This window comes from Amia ocellicauda, chromosome 1 (assembly GCF_036373705.1).
Source record: "Amia ocellicauda isolate fAmiCal2 chromosome 1, fAmiCal2.hap1, whole genome shotgun sequence".
In the NCBI taxonomy this organism is placed as follows: domain Eukaryota; kingdom Metazoa; phylum Chordata; class Actinopteri; order Amiiformes; family Amiidae; genus Amia; species Amia ocellicauda.
This window is the reverse complement of record NC_089850.1, coordinates 25,631,202-25,646,174: the sequence shown is the minus strand read 5'-3', so window position 1 is coordinate 25,646,174 and position 14,973 is coordinate 25,631,202. Positions and strand designations below refer to the sequence as shown.

Genomic DNA, 14,973 nt, shown 5'->3' with positions numbered 1-14,973 from the left:
ACAAAAACACACTGCTTTAAAACTAAATTAAAAATCAATCACTATCTAAAGTGTATTAATTTCAATAGAAAAATTAAGCATATGACAATATAAGTAAACTAAACATACAAGTAACCTGTATATAACAAACTGTAGCCTTTAATCACAATTAAGTAACATCTGTGTCCTTTTAAATGTAAATCATCACAGCTGATAAAATAAGATCACCCTTTTGCAATTAATGTATTCACATTTTGTTTTTAGCATTTGAAGGTACTGTTGATACAGCAGAAATACACTCACCTACAGGATTATTAGGAACACCATACTAATACAGTGTTTGACCCCTTTTCGCCTTCAGAACTGCCTTAATTCTACGTGGCATTGATTCAACAAGGTGCTGAAAGCATTCTTTAGAAATGTTGGCCCATATTGATAGGATAGCATCTTGCAGTTGATAGAGATTTGTGGGATGCACATCCAGGGCACGAAGCTCCCGTTCCACCACATCCCAAAGATGCTCTATTGGGTTGAGATCTGGTGACTGTGGGGGCCAGTTTAGTACAGTGAACTCATTGTCATGTTCAAGAAACCAATTTGAAATGATTCGACCTTTGTGACATGGTGCATTATCCTGCTGGAAGTAGCCATCAGAGGATGGGTACATGGTGGTCATAAAGGGATGGACATGGTCAGAAACAATGCTCAGGTAGGCCGTGGCATTTAAACGATGCCCAATTGGCACTAAGGGGCCTAAAGTGTGCCAAGAAAACATCCCCCACACCATTACACCACCACCACCAGCCTGCACAGTGGTAACAAGGCATGATGGATCCATGTTCTCATTCTGTTTACGCCAAATTCTGACTCTACCATCTGAATGTCTCAACAGAAATCGAGACTCATCAGACCAGGCAACATTTTTCCAGTCTTCAACGGTCCAATTTTGGTGAGCTTGTGCAAATTGTAGCCTCTTTTTCCTATTTGTAGTGGAGATGAGTGGTACCCGGTGGGGTCTTCTGCTGTTGTAGCCCATCCGCCTCAAGGTTGTATGTGTTGTGGCTTCACAAATGCTTTGCTGCATACCTCGGTTGTAACGAGTGGTTATTTCAGTCAAAGTTGCTCTTCTATCAGCTTGAATCAGTCGGCCCATTCTCCTCTGACCTCTAGCATCAACAAGGCATTTTCGCCCACAGGACTGCCGCATACTGGATGTTTTTCCCTTTTCACACCATTCTTTGTAAACCCTAGAAATGGTTGTGCGTGAAAATCCCAGTAACTGAGCAGATTGTGAAATACTCAGACCGGCCCGTCTGGCACCAACAACCATGCCACGCTCAAAATTGCTTAAATCACCTTTCTTTCCCATTCAGACATTCAGTTTGGAGTTCAGGAGATTGTCTTGACCAGGACCACACCCCTAAATGCATTGAAGCAACTGCCATGTGATTGGTTGGTTAGATAATTGCATTAATGAGAAACTGAACAGGTGTTCCTAATAATCCTTTAGGTGAGTGTATGCTGTTTGTTTGTATGTTTTGAAAACATGAGTGTGAACTCTCACCAACAGAAACAAACTGTTAAAAAAAATTATACTGGTGTACTGCATAGCAATTTAAAAATTTAAGATATCAATCATTGTTAAAATAACACTATAAGCTAAAGCTGAATATTGCACAAGATATAAACTATTGCCAGTTACGATGGAAAGCATGTTCACAAGCTGCACTAATTTATTTCACACACATATTATACCAAGGAACAGAATAAATGCTCAAAGACAAAAAAATAAAAGGTCATTTCAAGATCTAAATCGATGCAGCAGTATGTCTAAAATGATTTGGCTAAGGAAATGTGTTTACACGTGCATAACCTAGCAACTAAATGCATTTAACTGAATTGTGCAAACATCTAATACCACTTTAAAATAAGTTTTGTTTTATTGAATTTGAAACTACATTATTGTAAGACCTCCAAGCTACATTAGCTCTTGTACTCAGGGACGTTATTACAGAAAACACTTGGCGACAAACTACAAACAGAGGGGTCTCCTGTAACACCCTGGGGCTGGCCAAGGTGGGACTACTTTCATGTTGGGGCCCCCCTTTGTAACATTATTTCAATGTTATTCATGTTATTCAGAGGGAAGCCACTAGACCACGAGGGGGTGTGCACACTTCAGGCCCCACCTCCACAAACAATACTCCTGCATGTACTCTGTAATTCAAATACATAACTCATTCTAAATTAGGAAACGATTTGTATGCCAACAGCCAATCAGCTTCCATATCTAACGATAATGTCCACTGGAATGGTGAAATGCCCAACCGTAAATGCAATAGAATTAAACAAATAAATCAATACGCGCATATACCTGCTTTTCCCATCAGTATTCGACTTAGCAAAAGATACACCAACTATTGTGTAAGAGCAAAAACCATTCAGCTACTTTCTGACGTTGGTCTGGAGACAAGGGAAATCAGCTCAGTGACAGGACATTGGAATGAGAAGATGAATTCCCAGCTACTGGGCAGCAAATCTAAAAGAAAGACACAGTTGGTCCAGAGTTTTAACTTAAGCAGGATCAAAAAGTCAAAACCAGCCAGTCAAGCTGCAGTACGGTTTCAGCTCCAGCCAATCTGCGCCCTGCCAGCTGGAATGAAACCCCGCCTCCAGCAACAAGTTCTGATGGAATACTACAGAGACTATTCTCTGGCAATGTCCAGATCAACTGTAATGAAGACTAACGGCACAATACTAATAAAAATGAATAAGGATATGTTATCCAAATAAAAATAATTATTTTCTGTATTTTGTGTATTTTTATTTATTTTTTCCATTCAAATTACTTTGGGGACTGTATTTCTCAGTGGAAGGTTACTGGACAAAATATCAGAATATTGAGGTAAATATAGGTCCTTAAGTTTGCAAAACGCCCCAAGAACAAGCAGGAACTAAAGACAGCTGCAGTGCAGGCCTGGCAGAGCATCAGCAGGGAAGAAACCCAGCATCTGGTGATGTCTATGGGTTCCAGACTACAAATGATTTGCAACCAAGTATTGACACTCACAATTTAATTCATGATTATGTTAGTTTGTCCAAATACTTGGACAAAAAATTGCGTCGCCCCAAATATAAAAATGGGTGTAACATCATAACACCTACATCATTCACCCAATTTGGATGTAACTACCCTCAAAAGTTGAAAGTCTACACTTAAAGCACATCTTGATTGTTTCCTTTCAAATCCACTGTGGTGGCATACAGAGCCAAAATGATGATAATTGTGTCACTGTTTATGGACTATTTATGGACCTAACTGTATATTTATCAATTGCAAAAGGCCATCCAACTCCTCCAGCTCCCCTGTGTGCCTCATTTGTGAAGATAGACAAAATCACTGCAGCCAAACGGAACATTTCAGTTGTAAGACCAGTGGTTAAGGAAATAATAATACATTATTTTTTAAAGGATCCTCCAAATTAGAAAATTATAGGTTTGGTGTTCAGACCTCCAAATAATGTTACAGCTGTGAGGCTAATACATGTCAAGTACATCTACATTAGACAGCAATTTTCTGTGTGTAGCCTGAATCACAGTCATGTCAGTTCCATCCATTTGTTTTCTTTTTTGTTTGTTCATCGTAATGCAGGGTCAGATCATTATATATTTATTGCAGGTGTGCATATGGTTTTCAAATTATTGTTGTGCTTGTTCATAGTTCTGCCACCTACTGCAGTTTTCTGGAGACAGTTTACTTCCTTGTCTTGAAAGAAATGTACGACGCCAGGAATTTGAAATTGTTTATTTTCTCCAGATTGATAGTGTTCTACTGTTTGTAGACAGGAATAAAATAATAATCTGAACGTGTACCAGTTTGTATGTTTATTTCATTCTAACTACTCCATTTTACTTGTCCTTTAAGAACTTACACAAAGGTCAGTGACGAAGCGTGCTGCTGCCATCAAGCAAGCATCATCAATATATCCTTAATGACTACTTTGTAAAGCAGGTCTCTTTGGGATAAACAGAAAGTACAGACTTCTCTATCCTGCAGTATTCCTTGTATTGATTTTTTAAGTAGTACCCAGTCTGTGATGTTCTTTTCTCTACCTGTTCTGAGTGCCAGATTTTAGCATCAGGTTACCACTGTTTGATGCATTTTAATATAATATTTTAAGACATTTTTGCAGGAAATCACAGACTACTTGTCTTGGGATATCTCCCTCAGCCCAGCCTCTGCTTTAAATCTGTTTTACCTTGTTAGCGGTCTCTCTGTTCACTTGAGTCTGGCCCATGGCATGTATCAGGCCTCCACATATTCTCTCTCTAGGGTTGCTATTACATGATAACTTGATACAAAGATTTTGGTGTTAAAAGGAAATTACTGACCTCTGTTAAAAAAAAAAAAAAATGTTCCTTTCACCTCCCACAATGTGGAATATTAAATAAATCCCATCATATCTCCTGTTCACGGTGCACCAAATTATGGTTTGTGATAGGATTCTGTACATTTAAAATGAAGCAATTAAACTGCCCCAGTTTTGAGCTTAAGTCACAATACATAGTATAATGCCAGAGGATACATTTGTATATATGTATATATTACAAGTTTTGTTCTATGTTAATTCAGACTGCAAACTTCATTTTTGATAGCATGTTATTGCTATAGTTCAGAATTTGGTTAGCTTATCATTTGCCATTTATATGTTTTCATTTTAAACTCAACACTGGAACTATAAAGTTTATTGTTTCTTTGTTTTTTTAAATCCATAAGGATTTACCGCAGAATTTCACCATAATGAAGACATTCCATGAAATGCTTTTGAAAAGAGTTTATCGATTTAATTACAGGTACATTAGATTTTAATAGAATAAGCTGCCAACCTAATACAACTAAATGTGAGTTAAAAATATTTACCCATTTCAGCCAGTGTATTTCTAAAATAATTATTTCTACTCCTGTGGAGGATGGTGTAACCTAATGTGCTGCTAGTCTACTTTATAACTGAATTTACTGTAATTTTTGGAAAAGTGGAAAAGTGGATGTGGAGTAGTGCTAATATATGTCCCAGATCCATTACTTGGTAGAATAAAGTGAAATTCCTCATTATTCTCTCATATAAATAAGATGAGTATTTACTCGGAAAAGTATGCATGGAATTGTATCTTTAGATTAGCTTTAAATTATAGGAGAATATTTATCTGATTTTGTCATTTCTTCCTTTGAGGTTTTTCTGGTTTATATCACACGATTAGATACACTTAGACAGAGCCAGTAACGCTCTTATAAATAATTCAATAAGAAGGAAAAATGTATATTAACTGTATTTGCAAGCCTGTCAGTGAAGCAAGCCTTTGATGAATTCAACATACATACATATTGACTTAATCTCTGAAGTAAAAACGCATGTTAGCCAAATTAGAAAATGTTCAAGGCACGAAACGGGCAGAGACTGAACTGTAATTATTTTACTCTATTAATTTCCATCTTATTTTCTTTCATTATAAACAACACACATCTGTTATACCAGTCACAACTGCTTGTAAATGTGTTCATCTTTTTCCCTGATCATTTATTATTTTGTTTTCCTTTATGACAGAAATATGAAAGAATATTTATGGTTGATAAAGGTTTGATTCTATATACCTTGTATTAAAATGTTCAATATTAAGGTTAGCAGAATGCACAAAGCATCACAGTCCTCACATTGGTTATTAGAAGATGTCTTAATTCTCTGATATCTAGGCTATATATACAGCTATGGGAAAAATTAAAGAGACCACTCCAAGTTCAGAAATCAATGTAATTTTTTCCAGAGCTGTATATATATACAAACATGAATATAGTATGTGGCGAAAAATACCAGTACAACACTATGCATAGCACTGCATTCCTGTTCTTTCAATACTTCATTGCTGAATACTGAATAAAAAGTATCTCACTAAGATAATATATATATTTAAGATATGCCTATGAAGTCTAAAGGCCAAAAGTATACATTTTTGTCACTGTTTTATAGTAAATATAGTATTATCTTACCTATATTGTTGTTTTTATTATTAGTCCCCCAAGAAAAAGTTTTGTCTTCAGAACGCTTGAAAAAAAGCCACAATGACACCAAAACAGCTGCAAACTGGACCTCTTTATATACTTGCCTATATGCATGTGGTAAATAAGATGATCTCACCTGATTGCGCAGCTTTGGAGCCCTTGACAGCTTCATGAAGGTCAGGTGTGGCTTGAAAGCTTTGCTGTCCCCAGTTAGGATGCCTTTTTCTTCAAATGCCTTTCTCACTGCCTCTGGAGAAATAAGAATACAGAGAAAGGGAGGTGATAACCAGATACTCAGGTTCGTTTTGTGCCCCCACTGCAATAAAGGAAACTCGTTTTGCCTGGTGTAAAAGAAGAAGATAATCGATAGGCAGAGAAAAGGCAGGCGGGGGAGGGAGACTCTAATGCTGGGCAGTGCACCAACATTAGCAGTTATACACAGGGCCTCAGACTGGGATGATAGGTTGAGGTTTCATTTTACTTTCATTAGTCACAACCTGGAACCTGTGATAAAGAAAAGAAAGGATAACTTCTGAGTGTATTAAATAATTAAACATGGTCCATAAGACACACAGATGTAGATGCATACGTGTTGTGCAACATAGATAAGCTATTGATACTTGTAATATATTTTGGTTTATTTGTTGAATACAAATAGTGAATGTACATCTGCATTTGCAATATGCCTTTATCAAGAGTATGAATAAGTTGGGTAATCGATAGATAGATGTATTGTTAGATAGATAGATAGATAGATAGACGGAGAGATAGATAGTTAAATAGTTAATTGGAAACTTTTTGTGACTTTTTTCCACACAGTACAATATCTTTGGGGACATATTTGACATTTTTTGTAATCGTTATTTTTTATTACATCTCTCAATTCTTTCTTTGCATGGTTTTTATAACTACATTCCTTGTTAATATAAACATTAAGTTTTCTTGACTATTTTTTGTATTTGCAATATATAAAAAATACTTGTTAGTAGTGATGGTTTGTTACTGCACACCTGCAACATTTTGTAGTGTTTTCACATGCTCCCCCTCTGCCAGCTGCACAAACGCAACCTCGTTTCTGAAATGTGCGATTCCACTGAAAGGCAGTACCAGCTCCTTCCCCTGCAGCAAGTCAGGCAGTAGTTCCTTTAGCTCAGTCACCGCACAACCTGCCCTGAAGTAACATAAATATTTTTATCATTTACAATACTGTAAAACAGTTATACAGGAAGAAAGCAATTATTTGACAATAACACAGTTTTGTGTGTTATTGCACAGACTAAAAAACCAATCTGGATTAGGCCTATATAATGTAAATACAGTCCCGGTAACGTTAAATAAAATGGAGTAAATTGAAAATACATTATAAAAATAAGTAACTTCCATGCTGATGTTTAGTTGGAGAGGACGAAGATGTAACTTTACTTAATTGTCTATAGGGCACATTTTGAATTTCCAAGCTTAGGAAGACAAAGCTTTGAACTGTGGTAGTAATGTTCATAATATATTGTTGCCTGCATTTAGGTAGTTTACGTAATGTACAATTGTATTACTTTACATATTTTTTATACATATGGAATATACCGGAAGAACATAATATGTATGGAACACTAATCATATTTTTATAAATACATTTTAAAATGAATGTAAATTAAAGTATAACGGCACATTTACATAGTTACATATAGTTGTTTCTGTTAGCCATATACAATACTAATGAAGTAAGCTTGTGATGTAGGACTTTGTGTAACACAGAACAATGCCTGCAGGTAATTCAATGTTTGTAGTTACTAAAGTAAATATTTTAAACTCAGACTTATGTTTCCAGAGATTTTCTTGTCTGAAAAGGTCAAATTACTAACAAACCTTTATGGTAATTGGCTTGCCAAGATCATAACAGCCTTCAATGCTCCACAGCGGAAATGTTAATTGTTCTGAGAAATCTAAACATTTAGGCACAATTGTGCATTCCAACTGCATGACATTCATTATAAAAAATGTCACAGGAAAGTTAATTACCTTTTTTTAAATGTATTGAATAGGATGACAGACACAGGATTCATGATTATTTCTCTTATTTGGCTGAAAGCTCAAAGATACAGCAGATATGGTGCTACTTACATGTTGACTTCTTCTTCATTGCCTAAGTGGGTCACAAGCAGAGTGATGTGAAGGCTGCCAACAGGAATCATTGCTTTAGAAAACCTGTGATCCTTCTGGACAATAATGTCTTGGACAGCTTCAATACCTCCTTTAATCTGAAACATAAAATACTTCAAAAGTTAGAGAGTGAGAAAAATTAGACTGCATTAGTTATAGCTGCATTAAGACAACTTCTCTCTCATTTCTCTGTTTCCAGCTTTCTCACCATTTTGAAATCTACAAACCTATATCCTATCCCCTTTAAACCACACTACTGAAAAATCGAAATACGATAGGGTACAAGTTTGTGACATGTGAATCACAGGCAGGTCAAAGTTTTGATTTGGTTTAGCCCAAAGTTGGTCTCTGTCAGTGCTTTTTATGGCAGATTAAGATCTGCATTAAGACTAAAATTATGAGGATCATATTGGAGGCAAAAAATAAAAATAATTATCAACTCATTGCACATTACACAAAGGTATAATTTATCATGTTTTTGTTGAAGATAAAAGGTAAAAAGGGGATTTATTCAACATAAATGTTTGCTTATTACCAAAGCATGTTAGAAACATTTAGCATTGATGTTTTTTTTCTTTGTTTAATTTATCAAGAACACTTGAGGAAAATGGCACTTCTACAAAGCAAAAACAAGCTGCTGAATGTCCAATTTACTTTCACTTTCTCAAACGTGCGAGATGCTTTAGATGGAACTGTGACAATGAATATAAGGGCTTTTACACCAAGAGAGGAGGTGCAGGGGCTGCTTCTGGGTTCTAGACACCTGTCTGAGGAGTAGATTCATGTTCAGAACAGCTGCCTTGCGAATGAGCAAATATCACAGGAAATGCTGCTCAACCACGCTGTAACTAAGTTACATGTTAAAGTAAACAAGCACCATGACTTTCTGAAAGCAGACTAAGTTTTTTAGTTGTTGTTGTTTTTTTTTAATGTATGTGCCTTACAGGATAATGTTTAGTTTTTCCTTTTGGCTCAATTGGTTTTCTTAACACACATTCCAATCCCAAAGAATGTTCCATTATTATTTGTTTAATGATACATTAGAATAACATCACATTTAAACACAACAAGAACAACTAAACAGCTGTTATATGCAAATCCATCCATTTAATGGGTTGTATTTTATTTTCTTGTTTACCTGTTCTACAGAAACTGGTGCGGCGGCCATAAGAATATTAACATTGAAAGTTATTTTGAACCTTTATCTAATAATGTAACATAGAACCACATCCCACCTTAACTACAACATTTACACAAACTGACTAATTCTTCTTAATCAATTTTATCATCATAATTATCTTCTTTAACACTTTACACCAGGCAGTTTGTTGTAGCAACATCTTATGTAAGTTTTGGATCTTTGAATTTTCTATTTATTTCACTCTGCTGTCCACTTTGTTTGTTTTGTTTGTTTGTGTGTATAGAGATGCAATAACTGCTGGCAAAACAACACAATCTATACTAAATTCAATAGGTTCAATCCAGGAGTCCAGTGCAATAAGTAATGTATCTTGACTAAACATTAAAACTTCAAAACTGCTAAAGTTCTTATTAATAGAAATGAGAGATTTGCATTGTAATAATAATGATGATGATGATGATAATTTTAAAACCAATAACGTAAAAGGTGAAAACTAAAGGATAACTCTCTCCATAGCACCTACTGCAACTGCTGTACCTCAGGGTTTGTAATGGGTATGGACACAAAATAGTTTGGGCGATGATCTTTCTTCTTCTTCTTTTTCTCATCTGCATCCTCTTCAATCCCTGCAGCAATTTTCCTCTTTCGCTTTTTTTTCAAACTCTTTTCTGAGGTACTGACTAATGGATAGAAATTTAAAAATGACTTCATTAGATGAGGGATCATAGTCTTTTAAAAGACGCTGTCACACATTAATTTTTTATTTACTAGGCTTTGAAACACATTCTTGAATTCTTTGTTTATTTTTTTCACTGTGTAATCATAACTGGATTTGTTCCACTGTATACATGATTTATGTTTTATTAAAGATGTACCAAACTAAATAACTATGTCAGCAAATCAAATCCTGCCAAGAAGGCTAAATATGCCAAACCGAGATTGTAACAATGATGCACAAGCTCTGATGAACAATGCTTCACAGATGGGCATGGCAGCATTGTGCAACACTAATCTCTGTCCTCAAAATCTGGCTTTGAACAACCATTTCACATGTAACCCTTTTTCTGTGGAATCATTAGCTAAGATGTCAAACAGATGCAGAAACAAAAAGAATCATAGATAAAAAGTAATACAATCAGAAAATACAAATAATACAAAGGTCTCTGTTAAAGTGTCTGCTGTTGGAAAATAAATAACTATCAATCAAATATAGGCCAAACTGCCAAGAGCCCACAGCACAGTGGGCAACTAAGTACCATAGCCTAAATCACTACACCATTGGCACAGGGACATTAAGTACCCTCTGACAGATGGCACGTTTAAATGCAGTTACAGCATGTTGGCATTCAGGTTTTTTCCTTACTTAGGAAATGGTTGGATACATTTTGAAATAGACTGGTCTTGTTTTGCAAAATGTGAATTTGTTTCTGAATCTAAAGCAGTCTTTGAGGGGGTGTTTTTTTTTTATTTGTAACCTCCGAAACAAATCACACAAACAAATGCATTCTTCACTATGGCTGGGCAGCTGGATGAAATCTGAATTCATCAACAGCTGTGGTACTAGGAAGATCCTTGCCACTTTGACTTGGCAACTGAATATAATCACTCATTAGTAGAATTACTGACAGTGCTCCTTCATGTTTGCCGATAAGGAGTTCATCTGTGTGTGTGAATTGTCAACTTTCAAGGAGACCACAATAAAATGGTAGCGATTACCTGGATTTAATCTGTTTACCCCAAAAATGTCAAAATACTCATCTATTCATTAAAGGTAGGATCAGTATTATGATCTGTAAAATTCTGTGAAGTGTTGCAAGAATTAACCTGCCCACACTAACATGAAAGCTTTAAACAAAGTAATTTGAATGAAAGGCTGAAGCTGATTTTATCTACAAAAATGTTTAAGGTTCATTAAAGATTCTTGGGATGCTGATTTCTGCTTCTTGTGTTAATGTGCCAGAATCTTGAATGCCATGCAGCCCAAAATGCACTTTAAATGGTCTACTTACTGCCAAACTCCTTTCTTATTTCTGTGTTTGCAAAAGGAAGTTCAGCCAAAAGACTGTTAGAATAATCCGATGCCTTCACTTTCTGTTTTCTGGCTTTTATTTTGGGATTTTTCTTCTTCCTTTTCTTTTGCACATTTTCAGTTTCTGAAAAATAAAGATATTGACATGGGAAAGAAACAGAAAGGTACCATATGCTAAACAAAATCTATACTAGATTTAAATTGTTAAGGAGACAGGCACCATTGGGAGTCAGTTATGACATGCATGATTATAAACACATCTGCACAAAACCCTTCAACAAAGTTTAAAAATATATGTCCCTTATTTGCTTTTTATACCTAAAGTATTTAATATCATTCTTACCTTCATGATAATAATAGTAACTGAGGTTACATACAGGAAAAAATATTATCTAAACATTAATTTCTTCCTGTCATGTGGACATCCAGAGTTATTTTTAGGTTAGAGTACTGAAGTTAAAATTAAACTGCATGTCCGAGTCAGACAGACACAATATTTCACAGGAGTCTGTAACTCAATCTAAAGAATCCGGATAAAAATACATGTTTTGAGGCAAGAACATTACATACAAATACACGTCGAGCAGAATGTTTTCTGGATAGGGAAACACATGAACCTCCCTATGCAATTCTTCACTTATAGGGGCTTTGAGGGAAATAGTATACAACCAAAATTTTGTAGTACAATGTCTATGTCAATTTATAAGGTGTAGGCTAAATGTTTAAATACTCTGCCCGTTTCTCATCCTATGTGTCTATTTGAGAGCAGTTCAACAATTAGACTCTCTAACTTTCTATTACAGGAAGCAACTGGCATGCTTCTGTGTTTTAACACAAACAATTATGGACTTTAATAAGAGGTTATCTGTGGACAGGCAGCTTACCAGCTGAAATGAAAGGCATAGAAACTATACTATTTTAAGCCTCTCAAACCAACTCTTGTCTGATGGGGTGTAGCAATGGTACAGGTAGTATACATATGAGAATTTAAAAACAGTATATTATGATAACAGATACCAAACCCACTTAGACCCACATGATGCAAGTAAGACCTTAAATGGCCTAGCTTACCACTTTTGAAGCTGGGGATTTTCTAATGCGATTTACATTTAAAATACTGAAATCATTAAAATACAAAACACTCACTAACCTCCCTGCTACTGCATAAACTAATTTTGCAGTTTGTCTCATGTTCTTGAACCTAAACACAACATTAACTTTAACCAATGTTATGTTATGTTAAGTTATGCACAGGCCACGCAGCAAGTTCAGGTAATACCCCCAATAATTGCTTAAACTAACATAAGGGCTTTGCAATGCTCAAACGATGCATTCTGGTATATATTTCAATCATATCTTCATTGATCCAGGAATTTACCGAGCCGATCATGATGCTTTAATTTGGTCACACATCCCCATTCTGCTCAATACAGAATAAAGCACTTGAGTATGAGTTCATTACTATATGGTTTCAGATTTCTACCCGGGAGTAAAGCTGAAAGGTTCACTGCTGTAGCCTATATAACAGCCACACAAACATCTCCCCACGCAACGATGCACTACTTCAAACGTATTGCCACAATAAATAAATACGTGTCTATCTGTTTGGATGGGAAAGTATTGCCTATGCACAAGTGCTTCTTACAAGACTGCAGATGGACACACAAACTGCAGAAGGTAAAGTAGGCTATATATTAGAAATTCCCAAATGTTGGTTAAATCGTGACTTGTTCTGTGCCAAATATAAAACCAACAGAGGTGTAACTGTCAGGTCCTTGGACTAACAAAATGAAGGAAAGCAGTTTTCTGGGTGGCAGCATGGAAACACATCTCCACAATGACAGCAGCGCGATGCTTCAGGTGCAACAAGTGGAATAAAGAAAGCGCACGATGCAGCCTGACTTACCAGCAATTTTGTTTTTTTCTTGATTACCTGCCTCAAGACGTCCTGTAACGTGTGAATCGGCATATAAAACATCGTCTTCTGGGTTGATATGTATCAATACTTCTACACCTGGCATTGCCGTCTCCAGCGGGTCTGTTTCATGATCCATGCCAGTCACGCAGCCAGCAGCATCGGGCCAGCGGGCTGAGCCTGTGCGTGTGCGTGTGCGTGTGCGTGTGCGGCCGGGTACCTGTCCTGGAGGTAGCGTTAGCAAAAGCGCTTTACACTCCGGCAAACTGACCTGCTTTTCGGTTTTGGAGGTTGTAAAAGCAGCACTAGCACCCCAATAGAAAGGTGCATTTATAACATAAGTCTCTTTTTTCTGGAACAAAATGAAGGTACTACAAAATAGCTTGTGTAACACTCGCAGGTTATGTTGACCTTTCGCTCCTTTTAAGCGTGCATTTCTAAAAATAGCAAACGTGCTCTCTCTGTGTGTAAGATAATTACCACAAAAATAATGTCCCAGTCTCCGGGTGTACATTTAAATACAGAAATTAAATATACACGGTGTAAAAAACTTCCTGCAACGGAATATCAATACATGACAATTTTCTCTTTTTGAGCTCATTTAACTTGTGTGACTGATGTGTTTTGAAAAGTAAGTGTGCTGCTGCAAAAGTAGATGTGGACAAAAATAGCTACACACTCACTACTACACCGATACTTTGCAAAGAACGCGTTGCTCTGGTGTTTGTAACAGCATATTTACGGATCCCCGAAGAGCTCAAAATAGTGCGGAGGCTTTTAGTTTCACTTTATGGCGGTCGAATGAGGAAAATGTTAACGCGTTTCGTGGAGACTTAACCTATATATAGGTGTATATAGGAGAGACAAAACATAAACATATGAAAACTATATGAAATAAATTCTACTCGAGAAATCTGGTATCCCTAAGTATATTAAATGTGCACGCCAGTTTTAATAACGTTGCTTGATTTACTGAAAACGTTTCTCTTAAATACATTAAACACATAACCGTACATATTAGTAATGTTCAATATCAATTCCTTGTGCAAAACTAAATATGTAACCTACAAAAACAACTGCTAACGTACATAATGGACTATATATTTAATGCATTCAAGTTTTTCCTTGGCTATTAATAGCTGGAATTACATATATGTATTACATATTTAGTATTGCGTGAAAAATCTCACACTTAGAGATCTACAGGTAATTACTGTGTTTTAAATATGTAATTTAAAACATACATTAAATATAAACTTCTGTATTATTTGTGAAATGTGTGATGTTGTTTTGTGAAGTGTAGTTAGTATTAAAATGTATTTCACCAAAAAATAAAATGCATTTCTTCTGTTAAATCACCTTTTTGATATGAATAAAGAGTATGAATATGCATGGAGGCCACTGTATGGTATATATATATATATATATATATATATATATATATATATATATACACATACACAAACACACACACACATTTAAATGTATACTCATATATACACAGTGCCTTGCAAAAGTATTCAGACCCTTTTTATGATGTCCTATTTTGTGAAATTGCAAAATTATGCATACACATTGTCATCAAGAACTAAAAGAAAAAAATTAAAATAAGTTGATTGTATAAGTATTTGTACCCATCAACCCAATACTTGGTGGGAGCACCTTTGGCAGCAAATACAAGCTCAAGTGTTTTTTGT

At 35.7% G+C, this 14,973-nt stretch overlaps 1 protein-coding gene across 2 annotated transcripts in view; it reads right to left on the bottom strand.

Moving 5' to 3' along the window:
* Positions 1 to 14,012, bottom strand: part of akap7 (A kinase (PRKA) anchor protein 7) — a 49,058-nt gene extending 35,046 nt beyond the window's left edge. The window contains exons 1-6 of one of the 2 annotated variants that reach the window (XM_066699605.1): positions 13,268 to 14,012; positions 11,342 to 11,485; positions 9,870 to 10,012; positions 8,153 to 8,289; positions 7,045 to 7,205; positions 6,171 to 6,283 (exon numbers count right to left, since the gene is read on the bottom strand). In XM_066699605.1, the coding sequence (XP_066555702.1) occupies positions 6,171 to 6,283; positions 7,045 to 7,205; positions 8,153 to 8,289; positions 9,870 to 10,012; positions 11,342 to 11,485; positions 13,268 to 13,790 (1,221 nt within the window). In that variant the 5' untranslated portion in view covers positions 13,791 to 14,012. The remainder of the gene's footprint in view (positions 1 to 6,170; positions 6,284 to 7,044; positions 7,206 to 8,152; positions 8,290 to 9,869; positions 10,013 to 11,341; positions 11,486 to 13,267) is intronic. The other variant, XM_066699617.1, reaches the window with a different exon arrangement.
* Positions 14,013 to 14,973: the final 961 nt, after the last annotated feature.